The following is a 17,161-nucleotide window of genomic DNA, read 5'->3' on the forward strand; positions in this document are numbered from 1 at the left end:
CCCGCCCCGCCGCGGCCCTCCTCCCGCCGCGGCCCTCCTCCCGCCCGCCGCCCCGCCCCTCCTCCCGCCCGCCGCCCCGCCCCTCCTCCCGCCCCGCCGCGGCCCTCCTCCCGCCCCGCCCCTTCCCCCCCCCCGCCTCCCGCCCCGCCCCTCCTCGCGCCCGCCGCCCCGCCCCTCCTCCCGCCCCGCCCCGCCCCTTCTCCCGCCCGCCGCCCCGCCCCTCCTCCCGCCCCGCCGCGGCCGTCCCAGGAACTGACACAGACAGTGTCAGGAGACAAAATACAATATCACTCTTTATCTTAAAAAGGAAGGGGAATCCTGGGGCTAAGTACACAAAGCACCTAAGTCCTTCGGGTAGTTTAGTGTCAGTTCTACAAAGTAAGCTTTGGCTTCCTGGCACCATGAGGCTCAATCTTCCGGAAGTCTCCACGCAGTCTTCCAGAAGGCAGGTGAGGAGAGGTGCTCTGCGGAGCTCCACCCTCGGTCACAGTCACAGGTGGCCTCGGGCCAGACAGGAGACAACAGATGGCAACCATATGATCATATCCACGGGCTATTTACACGGGGGCTTCTTGTGGGCTGATGTGGATCACTTCATGAATGCCACTTCTGGGATCTTACCCTTGGCCTGGAGGAAAAGGAAAGGTCACTGGAGCCAGGTGTGCCCTTTCCTGAATGCTCATGATAGCTCTCTGCACCAGACCCTCCAGAAGGGCCAGAGATTCCTGTCTGGTATTCGCAGCCCTACCTTGAGATGAGTGAAGGCCTGGGCAGATCTAGTATAGTCCCAGTTGTTGTCCTGAAGGCACCTGGAGGGTGGCGCGGGGAGGGGGGGGGCAGTGAACAGGGGAAAGGAGAAGATAGCACAGCATGAGAACCCTTACTCTCCACTAAATGTCCCTTCAGAATCTAGCCTACATTCTACTACACGTGCACACACACACGCACACACACACACACACACACACAGTACTGTTATTTACAGGAAGAAAACAACAGAAAATAGCTGGGTGCCAGTGGCACACACCTATAATCTTAGTTACTTCACAAGGCTGAGATGTGAGGATTGAGGTTCAAAGCCAGCCCAGGCAGGAAAGTCCATGAGACTTCAGTAAATTAACAAAAAAGCTGGAGGTGGAGCTGTGGCTCAAGTGGTAGAGGACCAGCTCTGAGCAAAAGCAGCAGCTCAGGGACAGAGCCCAGGCCCTGAGTTCAACCCCAGGACTGTCCCCTCCCCTCACCCAAAAAAATAGTAAAAATCAAAATGTCTACCTATTGGTAGGCATCAAATATTAAGAAATATTGAGGGGCTGGGAAGGTGGCTCAGTGGTAGAGCGCTTGCCTTGCATGCCTGAGGCCCTGGGTTCGATTCCTCAGCACACATAAGCAAAAAGAAAAAAAGCCGGAAGTGGCGCTGCGGCTCAAGTGGTAGAGCGCTAGCCTTGAGCTGAAGAGCTGAGGGACAGTGCCCAGGCCCAGAGTTCAGGCCCCACGACCGGACCCAAAAAAAAAAAAATATTGATTTTCAAGCGTTTTTCATTGATAAAGAGTTAACATGGTTTAGAAACTAGGTCTCAGCAGTACAAAGAAAAAGACTAGAGCCAGGCATAGTGGCATGCACTTGTGGTCCCCATCTCTGGGGGCGAGGAAGGAAGGTCACTTGACCCCAAGAGTTCAAAACTACCCTGAGTACATAGCAGGAATCTATCTGGAAAAACTTTCCAAAAGGGACTTCATTTTGATTTTAGAAAAATTTGTTATATTGAGGTCCTCTTTGAGCCTTATCAGCAAAAAAAAGCAGAACTTATTCCAAACCATTATTTCTCTCTGCCAGTCCTGGGGCTTTTACTGGAAGTGGTACTGAGGAATGGAACCCATGCTAGGCAAACACTCTACCACCAAGCTACATTCCCAGCCCTCAAACCATTATTTCTTTTCAAAACAATGACTTAATTTCCTTCCATTTAATCTCTCCTTAGGAATGTACCTATGTATTTCAAGGGGATAATAAAAACACACTAAAAAAAAAAAGTTCTCCTCCCCCGCTTAGCCCTTATCTGTTTACTATTCCCCCTTTTTTTCTGCCAGTCCTGGGGCTTGAACTCAGGGCCAAGGCACTGTCCCTGAGCTGCTTTTTTTTTGGTCAATTGTGGGGTGTGAACTCTGGGCTTCGGTGCTGTCCTTCAGCTCTTCAGCTGAAGACAAGCGATCTACCACTTGAGCCACAGTGCCACTTCTGGTTTTCTAGTGGTTTATTAGAGATAAGAGTCTCAGATTTTCCTGTGGGAGCTGGCTTTGAACTGTGATCCTCAGATCTCAGCCTCCTGAGTAGCTAGGATTACAGATGTGAGCCACCGGCGCTGTCCCTGAGCTTCTTTTGCTCAAGGCTAGTACTCTACCACTTGAGCCACAGTGCCATTTTCACTACCACATACTGTATGTGGTAGTCAAGAATCGAACCCAGAGCTTCATGCATGCTAGGCAAGCCTCTATCACTAAGCCACATTCCCAGCCCTCTCAGTTTGCCCTTAGCACTCACTTCTGGGACCACTCCAGGTTCATGCCAGACTGTGTAGAGAATGCTTGCAGCATTTCCTGCTGTTCCGGGGACAGGGTGGGCACTGGGCTGGAGGAAGGTGTGGGTGCAGGCATGGCGAAGGCTCTTTGGATCTCTTCAGGGCTGGCATTCCGCACAAACAGCTCGTCGTTTACAATACATAGCCTTGAGGACAAAGAGCGCCTTAAACAGTTGGACAAACCACCTCTCATCCCTTCCCTGCATATGTGTGTGTGCAGGCGCGCACGTGCGTGTGTGTGTGCGTGCGTGTGTGAGTGTGTATGTGTACACCTCAACGTCTCTGCTCCAGGCTAGTACTCTACCACTAAAGCCACAGTGCCACTTCCAGCTTTTCTCTTTGGTAGTTAACTGGAGACAAGAGTCTTACCACTTTCCTGCCTGGGTTGGTTTTGAACCATGATCCTCAGAACTCAGCCTCCTGAGTAGATATGATTCCAGGCATGAGGCACTAGCACCCATCCATTCTTCCAAGTTTTTAAGACACTTGACATACACACTCTTCTTAATATAACCACATGGTGCCCCTTCTCAACTTTTAGCTGTTCCTTTTTATGGGTAACTCCCCTCCCTGGACTCTATATTTAGAAGGACTAATTCAGACATCAAGACTTAGATAATCTCTCTCAACCCACTGACAATTATTACATTGTGTGTGTATGTGTGTGTGTGTATGGAATGGCTAGCCTGGTACTTACTATAACTTACTGTATTGCCCAGGTTGGCCTCAAATTCAGTCTTCCTGCCTCAGTTCCCAAGTACTGAAATTTTATGATGTATACCACCATGCTCTTTTAGTTATTATCTTTTTCATTTTCTAATTTTCACAAGAAACTCAGGATGTGGATATTGTTACACACATCTTCAGATGAGAAGCTAAGAATGAATGGTGGCATACATACTGGCACCTGATGGTCAGGGAGGACTCCTGGCTGTTAAGGTGAAAGGCCAGTCTAGCCCAGGAAAAAAACACCAAGCAGAAATAAAATACAGATAATGAAACTGGCCTAAAGCTAAAAGTGCTGGAAGAATACACAAGTGCAAACAGGATGCCCAAAAATCCAATACAGCGTCAAGCTTTTAACCACTACTGTAAGCCTTTGCTGTGATTTGTTGCCTTTCTGCAATTCTGAAAACTCCCCAAGAATGGACTCTGTCTTCCAATCACTACACTGCTGGCTGTGGCCAATGTACAACACTTACCCTGAATTGCTGGCAGGAACAGCGATGAAGGTCCTGGTAAAAGCTCGCAGAGAATCCCTAGATTTCCCATCCACTGCAATGAGAAGAGCAGCAAGGACCTCTTATAGTTATTAAGGCTTTACATTTACAAACAGGTTCTTGTTTTTTTTTTTGCGGGTTGTGGGGCCTGAACTCTGGGCCTGGGTGCTGTCCCTCAGCTCTTCAGCTCAAGGCTAGCGCTCTACCACTTGAGCCACAGAGCCACTTCCGGCTTTTTCTGCTTATGTGGTGCTGAGGAATCGAACCCAGGGCCTCATGCATGCAAGGCAAGCGCTCTACCGCAGAGCCACCTTCCCAGCCCCACAAACAGGTACTTATACCCTGGTCTTATATAAAGAACCCTAAGTAGACCAACCAGGAATGATTATGTAAATACTGGGGAACAGATGTGGGGAAAGTGTCATGCCGGAGAGAACTACAGTTTACTAAGCTAGTGAGTGTCTCAGGTCATTTCACTGACTTCCATTGTAGCATACTATGGTAAGGCATTACTAACCCTAATTTACAAATAAAACAATAGGAGGGCCTGACTTATGCCTGACATCCTAGTTACTCAGGAGGCTGAGATCTGAGGACTACTGTTTGAAGCCAGCTGGGGCAGGAAAGCCCATAGAACTCTTTTATTTTTATTTTTGTTGGTGGTGGGGCCTGAACTCTGGGCCTGGGCACTGTCCCTCAGCTCTTCAGCTCAAGGTTAGCACTCTACCACCTGAGCCACAGCGCCACTTCCAGCTTTATCTGCTGGAAGCACACTAACACTGAGCTACCTTCCCAGCCCACCCCCAGCTGCCCCCCAATAGAACTCTTATCTCCAATTAATCACCAGAAAGCCAGTTTGGAGCTGTAGCTCAAGTGGTGGAGCGCTAGCCTTGAGCAGAAAAGCTCCCTCTATAGCACCAAGGCCCTGAGTTCAAGCCCCAGGTCTGGCACAAGCAAAACAAAACAAAAAACTATCAATATGAGTGATACAACTTGCTCACAGACGCACAGAAACAAAGCACAAAAAGAAATTGCTCCACTCCAAAGTCTGTCTGTGTGTCATTTCCAGGCCTTTGTTTCTTAGCAGATAGGACAGGTGGATCACGGGTCAATTTAAGATGAGTTGGGGCAAAGCACAAAAGGGATGAGGAAATGGCTGGGATGCTAAGAATCCCCAAAAAGATCTTTATTGGGGGAGGGACTACACAGTAAACTCAAGATTCAAAAGATTCTCACCTTCTTTGAAGACCCCATTGACAGAAAAACACAGCAATGTACTCTGAAAGAGAAGTACCAGGTACATTATAGGCTTCCCAGCCAGAGTCTAAGCAACCCCCTCAATAAATGCTGTCTCCCACCCCCACCCTCGATTCCAAACATCTGTTGGCTCAGAAATAGGTGCTTACTGTCTGGGCACTTATGTCTACCACAAAGGAATTGATGTCATGCTGAGTTTTGGGCAACTCATTAAGGAAGGCAACAACGTTGAGACGTGTATGCTTCAGTAGACGGAACCGCAGGGCTGTGGGCGAGAGAGAAGAAAGTGAGGCTGGGGAGCCTGGCACCCCTGTGCTGAGGCCTCCCCATCCTTTCCCATATTATTTTGCTCCCATCCCACTTACTGGGGTCTTTTAGCTTCTTCACATTTCTGCTGTCCTTGAAGTACTCTGCCAAGTTGCTTCTGGAAGGGTAAGAGGAAAAGCAGGTGGTAGTCAGAACAGGGTACTAGGTAGCCTGTATGTGCTGGGCAGCCTGGGGTCCTGGGCAGGCTCTGGGACGTGACACTCACCGGGCAGGATTCTGGGGGATGAAAGGAATGCTCAGTGAGCAGCAGGCCCCATCATGGTAGGCATCCAAGAGCCCCTGCCGGTCTCCAGAGTCATAAATTGCATAGTACCTGTGGGATGCAAAAAACAAATGCCTGAGCCCTGTGGTCTGAATCCGTGAAGGCACACAGCAAGCTCCCCAGAGTGAGCTCTGCTCAGGGGCCCTGGGATACTTACTGCTGCAGGAAGTGCAGGACCAGACTCTTCAGGTTTTCTGTTCCGAAATAGCTTCCCTGGGGGTGAGATTACCCAAGAAGAATTGTGCTTGTTACCTTACTTATGGAATTGTAACCCCTCTGTGCAGCTCCTTAATACTAACAACAACAACAAATCCGCTCCCAGTGTCTGCGGCTCATGCCAACAACCCCAGCAACTCAGGAGGCTGATTTGAGGATTGCAGTTTGAAGATGGCCTGGGCAGGAAGGTTTGTAAGACTCTGAACTCTAATCAACTACTTAGGATAGTCACAAAACAGTAATAGCAGGAATAATAATTCTGTAAACACACACACACAAAGCTTCCCTGGAGCCACACAGCCATCAGGAACACAGGAACAGTACTCCTCTCGCAAAAAGCTGCAAGTCCTCCCCCACTTCTCACCTTGCAGGGCGGTAACATCGTGGGGGCTTCAACATCAAAGGCAATTGGTGGGGGTAACTCATGGCCATCCTGCCAAGTGAAAATTATGTTGTAGGGAAGAGCAAAGGGTCAGAAGTCAACTGTTAAAGAGGTTAAGCAAAGTGTCCAGCAGTCTGATAATGCCAACTTTTGCCTACAGGCATTTTTCCTGGAAGATGATTATTATCTTTATTGGATTCTCAAAGAGATACAGGTTTCCAAGTTAAGGGTCATCATTTAAAAACATGTAATACTGGGAAGTAGAAGATGCTATAGATACTTAATACAACAGAATGAAACAAGTTCTTAAAAAGAAAAGGGGCTAGGAAGTTGGCTCAGTGGTAGAGTGCTTGCCTCACATGCATGAGGCCCTGGGTTCCATTCCTCAGACCATGTAAACAGAAAAAAGCTGAAAGTGGCGCTGTGGCTCAAGTGGTAGGGCACTAGCCTTGAGTTGAAGAGCTGAGGGACAGCGCCCAGGCCCAGAGTTCAGGCCCCACGACTGACAAAAAAGAGGGAAAAAATATCTGGACTTACTTACCAGGCGTAATAGCTTGGGAAATCGTTCGCGAATGGCGCTGTCAAGAACGGGACACGAGTGAGTGATGCTTCAGAGCCACCATGCCTCCTGGGCTGCTCTAGGAGCAAATATACCAACACCCGAGGGACAGCCCATTCCATCCTGCTCATCACCCCGCTCCTCCCCAAAGTGTCCCCATTCCCCACCTCACTCGGGGCACCCTGTCTGGACTGCCTTGAAGGCGGTTTGTCTCTTCTCTTCTCTGCCTGACCCCAAATGCCACAAAAGAGCAGCACTCCCGGCCTAGGCTTTAAGCCCAGGATCTCCTTCCCCTCCTGGCCCCCCTTACCTTCCACCTACTCACCTGAGCAGCCCCGGGAGGAGGGAATGGGGTGGGAGCCCAGGGGCTCCGCTGCCTCACCAGGTATCCATCAGTTCTGCGAGGTCTGGCCTTGGCCAAGACCAGAACACACCACAAGGATGGCACAGGATGATGGGGCAGGGAGATGAGCAAGACGGGGCTCAGGAGGAAAAAAGGCAAAGGACGAGAGGAAAGGGCAGAGCAGAGAAAGGCAGAGGCCAGGGACGGAGTGGAGAGTAAAGTTGAAAAGGAAGAAAGGACAAAGCAAAGCAAAAAGTGAAGAGCCATAGGCAAAGAAGAATTTAGAAAAAAAGGAGGGGAAACGACAAGAAATATGCCCCGGACACAGCCTTTTCCTTCGGCTTCCACTTGCCCCGTGGTCCAAGGTAGATAATGACAGAAAGAACCCCTGCTGCAGTTCCGAGTTGCTGTTGGCCAGGTCTCTGTCTGCTACCTGGGTCCCACTCTGAGCTGGGCGTGGGAAGCAAACAGCCATGGGGGCAGGAGACCTCCCTCCGAAGGGGTGAGGGTTCAGGCCCCTGCAAAGTTGGGGGGGTGAGGGTCTGTGCCCCACCTCTGTTGGCCCCCGAGCTCTCTCCTGCTGGCCCCTATGCGACTGTGCCTGTCTTAGGTTGTTCCTTCCCTGAGGAATCTTACCCGTCTCTGGCTAACCAGCCATCCTCCGGGGCCAAGCAGGGTGACGTGAAGTGTGCGAGTGAGGAAGGGGCAGAGCCCCCAAGAGGCTCAGTTCTCGTCTCCTTGGCAGCGTATGCCCCCGTGGCCTCCACGCCCAGCACCTGCCTGGGGAGCCTCTCGCCTGCTGGCAGGGCCCCGGCTTTGGTCACAGGTCATGGGGAACCCAGGTTTCTTTTCCAGGGAGGGCCCAGTTCACAGCACTGGGTCAGAGACAGATGGCATTGTACCAGCCTTTAATGAGACCGCAACCTCAGCATGGGGAGGAAGGCCCAGGCCGTGGCCTTGGGCAAGTACATTTTGAGAAGAGGGTCCCTCTTGCTACAAAGGCAAGAGGGGCCAGTACAGGGCAAAGAGGGAAGGTCCATCTCAGCAGGAAGCCCCAGTCACAGAGGGCTTTCTTAGCCCAAGGACACAAGGTACTGAGCTAAAGGCAACCCCACACACGGGGCATGTATGACACTCCCCCGGTTAGATTAGAAAAAGGGGAAGTGTCCTTCCTGGAACAATAGGGTAGGGAGATTCTAGAAAAGGCTGTGTTCAGGAAGGAAGGCGAAAGACCATAGACCAAAGACAATACTCTGGTGAGAAGAAAGAAAAGAGAGTTTGGGACAAAGCTAGGAGACACAGACAGAGGAAAGGAAAGAACACGTGGTCCTCCCAAAGTTTAGGTGGTTCCAGCTCAGGGTTGCATGGTCTCCTGCAGACGGGCACTGGTCAGGGTGCATTAGCTCAGCCTCCCAGGGGTGAAGGTCCCCAGGAGGGGAGTCAGAACCTACAACTGACCTGATGTAAGTGGATTGGTCTCGGAATGTGTCACACAGGGCATTTCCATCAAGCCACAACTCTTCTAGCTTCAGCCCTTTTATCTTGTCCAACTCCCGCTCACACTTCAACTGCAAAGGACAGGGGGAAGGGGAAGAAAGAAGACCTTGTAAGTAGATGGATCCGCATGCCAAACCACCCTCATCTCTCAGTTCACCTCCCACGTGGCCAGCCATGCTCCTCCCCATCCACTGTCTACCCCATCAAAAACACTGCCAGAACATCAATTCTCACTTCATTTCCGGAGAGATTTAGGATCTTCAGGTTGGGTGCCTTCTGTACAATGCTGGACATGTCATCCAGTCTATATAGCCTGTTGTTGCTCAAGTTCAAAGACAATAGCTGTGGGTAGAGGAGAGTTCAGAGGAAATCTCATCAGTGAAGTGGGTCAGGGACAGATCTGACCGCTCATCCCGTCCTGTCTGTCCCACTCCACCTCCTTAAGCCACTGATGGGCCACAGCCTCACCTCGGGGATGTTCTCTTCAATGATTCGTAGGGTAGCTGCCATGCAGCTTCTCCGATTCAGGACAACGTCAATATTTTGGGCCACCAAATCTTCAAGAAGTATAAAGAAAGGAAAATCTGAGAAGGCTTGTCTAGGCAGTGTGAAAACCAAACCATCCTCAAACTTGCTCTGCCCAAGAGTCCCTTTCTCCATCTAGTGGAAAATCACTGCTGCCAGCCATACCTGGGTCTGAACGGAGACCCTTGAGGTCAAGAGCTTGCTGGGAACCATCATATCGTTTGCTCATAATCAGCTGCAGAGAAGACAAAGGGTTCAGTGGTCACTGGACGTGTGTGTGTGTGTGTGTGTGTGTGTGTGTGTGTGTGTGTGTGTGTGTGTGTGTGTGTGTGTGTGTGTGTGTGTGTGTGTGTGTGTGTGTGTGTGTGTGTGTGTGTGTGTGTGTGTGTGTGTGAGGTTGGTGAGGGGGAGAAGTTACTTTAACCTGTTTTACCTTGAGTTGCTCTACTTGCTCAGGCTTCAATTCATTCTGAACAGTAAGGGGTGGAGCAGAGGAATTGATGATGATAGATATCTGGAGAGAAGACATAAAGGGCAGAGTAGAGCCCAGTGAAGCCAAAGCTCTAGAACCAAGCTCCTGTCCTATCTCTACCTCCAGCCACACCAGGCCCTTTATACATACCCTTCGGTTCTCTCGATCCTGGATCTTATAGTTGACAGCCTTTAAAGCAGAAGCAGTACTGGCGTCCTCCACAAAGAACTGGGCCCGTGTGTTCTCATAATGGAACTGTAAGTGGAGGAAACAAGAGCCTTAGACTTGGAGGAGCCCACAGTCTGTCCCAGCGGCTTCCCACTGCCCTGCCCTTCCTGGTATAAAGCCAGCCAACCCACTCAGATCTTGCCTTACCTCAATGGGGGTAAAAGGGACACTGCATTTGCTCTGAATCATGCTCAGGAGCCATGCCTTGTCATACTTTCTGCCGTAAGGAATCTAGACACAGAGAGAAGAAGGGAACACTATGTAAATAACCTTGCACAGCCCACACAATCTTGCACCCTCTTTAAAAATTAGATTTTCTAGTTGAGTGCTGGTGGCTCATGCCTGTAATGTTAGCTACTCAAGAGGCTGAGATCTAAGCATCACAGTTTGAAACTAGCTGGGTGGGAAAGGTCCCTGAGACTCTTACCTACAATAAGAAGCAGAAATGTGGCTAAAGTGGTAAAGCATTAGCCTTGAGAGAAAAAAAAACACCTCAGGAAGAGTGCCCAGGCCCTGAGTTCAAGCCCCAGGACAAGCAACAAAAAATAAAATAAAATGAAATGCCTAATTCTATAAATTCTAACGTATTATCTATACCTTGCCTGTCCCTTAGAGAACTCTAGAGAACTCCTAGATCTACACTCAGCTTAATCAAATAGAGTCATCCAGAGAAGTTACCTCCTGACCACATTATCCTACTTTTCTTCCTATCTCCTCCATTCCCTTCCTTGAACTGGTTCTTTGGTGTTCCTTTTCTTCTTTTTTTTTTTTGGGTCCGGTTGTGGGGCCTGAACTCTGGGCCTGGGCACTGTCCCTCAGCTCTTCAGCTCAAGGCTAGTGCTTGAGCCACAGCGCCACTTCCAGCTTTTTTCTTTTTGCTTATGTGGTGCTGAGGAATCAAACCCAGGGCCTCATGCATGCAAGGCAAGCGCTCTACCACTGAGCCACCTTCCCAGCCCTTTTTCTTCTTCTTTTTTGTTTGTGTGTACACAGGTACTGGTGCTTGAACACAGGGCCTTGCACTATGCTTGGCTTTTTTGCTCAAAGTTGGCCCTCTACCATTTGAGCCACATTTCCACTTCAGGCTTTTCTGTGGGGTTAACTAGAGATTAAAAAAAACAAAACAAAACAAAACAAAACAAAACCCAGTTACAGCTGGGCGGTCCTGGCTCCTGCTTATAATTGTAGCTACTCAGGAGGTTGAGATCTGAAGATCGCTGTTCAAAGCTAACCTGAGTTAGAAAAGTTCCCCTGAGACTCTTAATGCCAATAAACTATTCAGAAAAGCTGGAAGGTGTGCTAGCCTGGAGTATAAAGAGGATCAGGGACAGTGCCCGGGCCCTGAGTTCAACCCCTAGGACTAACAAAAGAAAAAGAAAACAAAAGGCAAACACCTTCACTTAAGGCCAGCCCAGGTTCCCCAATCCTTTTGCTCTTGCTTTCCAAGATACTCACTGTAATCTTGAACCAGTTTTTTGAAGTCCCATCTTGGCTGGTGCCCGCCCCTCCTCTCTCTGGAGGAGCTCTGTCCCTTCGTACAGTAACATGAATTCGATCCCGATCATGCCAAGTATCACCCCGACGGTTAGGTCGGGTGGCATAGGGGTTGCTGAGGAAAAGCAGAGAAGTAAATGTCTGTCAACTCTAGGAAAGACTGTCCTGAACAGTTAGTGAAACTACAACTGAGACTGCACAATTACTAAGCTGGTTATCATGTCTTAGTCTTGCAGGTGGGGAAAGAAATTGATAAATTCAAAGCAGACCAATTAATCACTTACTATCGAACTCGAGGACCATCCTGGGCATCACTCATTGCCACGTCTCCATCATCCTCCTCAAGTCGGGAAGTTCGAATACCAGAACCGCCTCTTCCAGATCGACGGTTCCCTCCTTCACCATACTTCCAACGGAAAGGACCCCGGCCCTTCTTTCTTCTCTGAGGGAAACTAACACGGTCATCATGCTCTGGAGTAGCAAACAGACATCATAAATTAGTCAATAAATCATTGTCCCAGCTGCTTTGGTGTGGCAATTACAAGCTTCTAGCACCCTGAATTTCTTGGAGGCCATCCATACTAAATCTTTACAAGCTACCTCCATGTAAGCTGCTTTGCCTGTCCAGAGGAATGAGCCTGCTCTGTGATGGCTTTTTTTTTTCTTTTTGCCAATTGTGGGGCCTGAACTCTGGGCCTGGGCACTGTCCCTCAACTCTTCAGCTCAAGGCTAGCGCTCTACCACTTGAGCCACAACACCACTTCTGGCTTTTTCTGCTTATATGGTGCTGAGGAATCGAATCCATGGCCTCATGCATGTAAGGCAAGCACTCTGCCACTGAGCCACATTCCCAGCCCCAAGCTTCCCGCCCCCTCACCCCCCACCACCAAATCCTGGGGTTTGTACACAGGGCCTGGGCACTGTCCCTGAGCTTCATTTGCTCACTCTACCATTTGAACCAGCCACAGCGCCCCTTCTGCCTTTTTCTGCTTATGTGATACTGAGGAATCGAACCCAGGGCTTCATGCATGAAAATTATGCAGAAACAATAACTACAAAGAGAAGCAGAAAGTAGAAGTGAGAACAACCCCAAAATGTAACTGGCCACAAATCAGAACCCTAAAAGCCATCTGGAATCTGCAATTTCTGCCTCATTGTACAAATGTCAGTGCCAAGTACGAATCTAAGGGTCTCCTAAAAATAAATAAATAAATAAAATCTTAGCTGGGGGCCAATGGCTCCTGCCTGTAATCCTAGCTACTCAGGAGGCTGAGATCTGAGGATTGCGGTTCAAAGCCAGCCTGGGCAGGAAAGTCCGTGAGATTCTTATCTCCAATAAACCACTAGAAAACCGGAAGTGGTGCAGTGGCACAAGTGGTAGAGCACTAGCTTTGAGCTGAAGAGCTCAGGGACAGCGCCCAGGCCCAGAGTTCAAGCTCCATGACTGACAAAAGTAAGTAAATAAGTAAATAAATATCTTGCTGTTCTTAAACTAAGCCACTTAGAAGTTTGTGAAATGTTCTGTTTCTTTGAACAGAAATTCTCTTTAATGTTGGAGACACTAGACTCAGGCTCAATATTAGTGTGCCTAGAATGTTCCCCAAGAGCCAGGTGCCAGTGGTTCACGCCTATAAACTTAGGTACTCAGTAGGCTGAGATCTGAGGATCACAGTTCAAAGCCAACTCTCGGAAGAAAAGTCCATGAGACTCATCTCCAATTAACCACCAGAAAACTGGAAGTGAAGCCGGGCGCTGGTGGCTCACGCCTGCAATCCTAGCTACTCAGGAGGCTGAGATCTGAGGATCACGGTTCAAAGCCATCCCGGGCAGGAAAGTCCGTGAGACTCTTATCTCCAATAAACCACTAGAAAACTGGAAGTGGCATTGTGGCTCAAGCAGTAGAGCGCTCACCTTGAGCTGAAGAGCACAGGGGCAGTGCCCAAGCCCAGAGTTCAAGCGCCACGACCAACAAAAAAACAAAACAAAACAAAAAAACAACTGGAAGTACTATGGCTCAAGTGGTAGAGTGCTTGCCTTGAGCTGAAGAAGAGTTCAGGGAAAGTGCCCAGGCCAAGTTTAAGCCCCATGACCAACCAAAAAAAAAAAAAAAAAAAAAGCAAGTTTGAGAGCCAACCCTGGCTTGTCTCCAATTCACACACACACACATACACACAGCAAGAAGTGAAGGTGTGGTTCAAGTGGTGTAACCCTAGCCTTGAGCAAAAAAGGCTAAGGGACAGGATCAAGGCCTTGAGTTCAAGTCCCAGTACGGGAACACACACAAACACAAGGAAAGTATGAGATAAGCCTGGGCTACATTGCCAGGAAAACCCTGTCTCAACATCAAATATGTATGTGCATATAGCACATATTTACACATACATGTATATTGGAATAGAAGGGGGCTGGGGAGGGAAGAGCATCTGCTAGGTTACGTGGCTTCCTGGAAGCTGGACTCAAAGATTTGATTCAAGAAGAGGATAATGTCAGGCTCCTATGGCTCACACATGTAATTCTAGCTACTCAAGATACTAAGATCTGCAAATATGGGTTTGAAGCCAGCCCTCACAGGAAATTCTGTAAGATCCTTATCACAAAAGCCGGAAGTAGAGCTGTGGCTCAAGTGGTGGAGTACAAGCCTTGAACACAAAGGCTCAGGGACAGCAACCAGACCCTGAGTTCAAGCCTCAGAACCAACATACCCAAAAAAGCAAGGTGGGAGGTGTGACTCAAATAGCAGAGGGCCAGCTTATAGAGCTAGAGCCAGCTTGAGTTTAAAAGTTATAGGCCTGGGAATGTGGCAATGTGCTTGCCTAGTATGCATGAAGTCCTGGGTTCCATTCCTCAGTACCACATAAACAGAAAAAGCCAGAAGTGGTGTTGTGGCTCAAGTGCTAGCCTTGAACAAAGGCGCTCAGGGGCAGTGCCCAGGCCCTGAGTTCAAGCCCCAGGACTGGCAGACCAAAAAAAAAAAAAAAAAAAAGGCTTAGTTATGGGGTTGAGGTCTGTAGCTTAGTGATAGAATACCTGCCTAGCATTTGCTAGGGTCTGGGTCGATCCCAGTACTATAGACACACACGACCAGACGTCCAAAATAGTCTAATTTCTAGTACATTGTAAATACCGACCCTAAGGAAAAAAAATAGATGAGTAGAAGGGGCAAGCTAATGGTCACAGAGAGTTCTAGCTACTATGCTGGAGGCATCTGATTGGAACCATCTCATCTTATCACAGTCAGAAACAAATTTAGGAGTCAGATATTGTTACAACCCACACGAAGAGGGTAGAAGGTGGAGCCTCAAAGTTTTAACTCCCTCAAGTTTGGCGTAACCAACTCAGGATTCAAATCTCAACTAGCACACAACGCTCCCATTCCCTACGATGAACGACGAAGCCAGCGTAGTACAAAAGTTGGTGTGTAGGGTTCAAATCTTAAGCCAAACCTTCGCGGTGGGGGGGGGCGGGGAGACCTACTGAACGCGGTTTAAGAGAAAATTAAAAAATAGGGCACCAGGGCAGCCCACGAACGAGGGGCTGACTCACATTAAAGGAAGAGTCAGGCCGCCAAACTGAACTGACAAGCATCCACCACCCTCAAAGTTCAAAGGAATCTTGTCACCCCACCCCCAGGCCACCCGCTCCGAGCCACAGGTCCTCCAACGCCAGGGTTCTCCGAGTCAACAACTCGGGCGCCCACCTCGCGTCCTGCGGGTGCCCGAGGCTCCCTCGCCTCCAGCCCGGCCTGGCCCGCGCCGTCACCGCTGCCCACGGAAGCCGGGCCTCTCGTGGCCTCCCGTCCCGGTGCTGCGGCCTAGGCCGGTGCCGCCCACCCGGACCCAGATCGCCGGCGCTCTCCGACCCAAGAACCAGCACTGACCGTTGTACGACTTCCCCTCGTCCGCCATGGCACAGCGAAGAACAGGGGCGGGCTCAGGCGCGGGCCCCGACGCCACCAGACGCCCGAACGCCCAGGCGCTCAGGACCGAAGCTCTCCACGGCCCCGGCGCCACCGCATTTATCCGGCGAAGCACGTCGCGCGCAGTAGACGTCCTGGGGCAGCGGGCGGGGCAGCTGGGCTGGGGCACGCCCTCCACGCCTGCGCACTGGCACGGCGGCGGCGGCGGGACCGCCCCCAAGCCCCGCCCCCAGGCTGAGCTCGCGGCGCGGTGGCGCGAAGGCGCTCCGCCGGCTCGCCCCGCCTCTCGTTTATCCGCTGTGCCGGGCCGACGCGGTCCCCGCCCGCCCGCCCGCCGGAGTTCCGGCTGGAGCCGAGCAAGCTGCTGTGGCTCCCAACTCAGGAGCAGGAACGAGTACTGCCCGCCGGCTCCGAGGAGATCGCTCACGGTCCCCTGCGGGGCCCAGCCAGAGCTCAGCTATCTGCTCCGCCCCTCGGCGGTCGCCGATCTGTACGTTGTTTTCCTCGGCTAGAAGACAGATTATGACGAAATAGAAAACGAGCGTACGGCTCTTGGGAGCAGGAACCTTGGCCAGTTCGGAACTTTTTCTCCTCTAGTGCCCGGCACACAGTAGAAAGGCAACACACACTTGCAAAATACAGTAGAAAGGCAACACACACTTGCAAAATAAACCGATTTCTTCTGCAGCCTGCGCCTCCCTCCAGGTGCCAATTCAAACTAGACCACTGTCGGGCATGGCGAGCATGGCTCCGTCTCTGGCTTGCTCACTTCGACCTCAGCACGTCAGTTAGGCAGACGGGGAAGTAATGGTACTTTTTGGTGGGGAAGGAGCTCTGGGCGTGAGCTCAGGGCCTGGGTGCTGTCCCCGGGCGTTTTTGGTTAAGGCTAGGGCTCTACCACTGGCACCACGGCTTCATTTTTGGTTCGTTGGTGTTAAGTCTTGGGACTTTTCTGCCCCAGCAGGTTTCACACTGAAATCCTCAGATCTCAGCCTCTTAAGTGGCTGGGATTACACACGTGAGCCACCGGTGCCTGGCTGAAAATAGTTTAAATTGGTAGCACCATGGACTCTCCTACACCTCCCAATACAGAAGGAATTGCCCCTCAGGGTGATTGCGAGGCTGTGTAGTTCCCATAGGGCAATCCTAGTGATCTCTGAATGGTGTGGTTGTGGGTCCCGATCGGGAGGGAACACATTAGCCTCCCTGGATGGAGGTAGCCTTCCTGGAAAGGTCTTCAGGCAGGTCTCCTCCATTCTCTTGTGAATGGCTTGGATTTGGTGAGGGGGTTGAGAGAAGGAACCAAAGCTCTCAGCTGGAATGGGGAACAAATTCACTTTTCTGCCCATGGCAGCAGGCCAGCTCCTGCCTCTCAGGCAGGGAAGAACTGGGGCCAACGGGTTAGAGGATGTACATGAATTCTGGTTCAAACATGGCTTGAAATATTCTGGAAGTTAACATTCATCAAGGACCCAATGTGGGATTGATTTTTTTTTTTTTTTTTGGTGCCAGACCCGGGGTTTGAATGCAGAGCCTGGGCACTGTCCCTGAGCTGCTTTTGCTCAAGACTAGCACTCTACCACTTGAGCCACAGCACTGCTTTTTTTATGTAGCTTATTAGAGGTAAGTCTCACAAGTTTCCTGCTCAGGCTGGCTTCAAACTCCAGTCCTCAGATCTCAGCCTCCTGAGTAGCTAGGAATACAGGGTGTGAGCTACTAGTCCCTAGCTCAGTCTCTTTTTTTTGGGGGGGAGGGGTGGTCATGGGGCTTGAACTCTGGGGCCTGGGTGCTGTTTCTCAGCTCTTCAGCTCAAGGCTAGCACTCTACCAGTTGAGCCACTTCCGGTTTTCTGGTGTTTTACTGGACTTTCCTGCCTGGGCTGGCTTT

At 50.5% G+C, this 17,161-nt stretch overlaps 1 protein-coding gene across 1 annotated transcript; it reads right to left on the minus strand.

Moving 5' to 3' along the window:
* Positions 1 to 267: 267 nt before the first annotated feature.
* Nxf1 (nuclear RNA export factor 1) lies at positions 268 to 15,394 on the minus strand. Its single transcript, XM_042675899.1, has 21 exons — positions 15,236 to 15,394; positions 11,643 to 11,829; positions 11,320 to 11,473; positions 10,012 to 10,095; positions 9,787 to 9,891; positions 9,598 to 9,678; positions 9,330 to 9,399; positions 9,108 to 9,196; positions 8,874 to 8,981; positions 8,601 to 8,710; positions 6,782 to 6,818; positions 6,223 to 6,291; positions 5,800 to 5,855; positions 5,586 to 5,693; positions 5,419 to 5,477; positions 5,203 to 5,318; positions 5,033 to 5,075; positions 3,779 to 3,851; positions 2,540 to 2,722; positions 749 to 809; positions 268 to 628 (listed from the first exon to the last, which is right to left on the minus strand). The coding sequence occupies exons 1-21, from the start codon at positions 15,261 to 15,263 to the stop codon at positions 590 to 592; spliced, it is 1,860 nt and encodes a 619-aa protein (XP_042531833.1). The 5' UTR covers positions 15,264 to 15,394; the 3' UTR covers positions 268 to 589.
* Positions 15,395 to 17,161: the final 1,767 nt, after the last annotated feature.

Source organism: Dipodomys spectabilis, unplaced genomic scaffold, assembly GCF_019054845.1.
Source record: "Dipodomys spectabilis isolate Male_0828 unplaced genomic scaffold, ASM1905484v1 ptg000030l, whole genome shotgun sequence".
Classification (NCBI taxonomy): Eukaryota; Metazoa; Chordata; class Mammalia; order Rodentia; family Heteromyidae; genus Dipodomys; species Dipodomys spectabilis.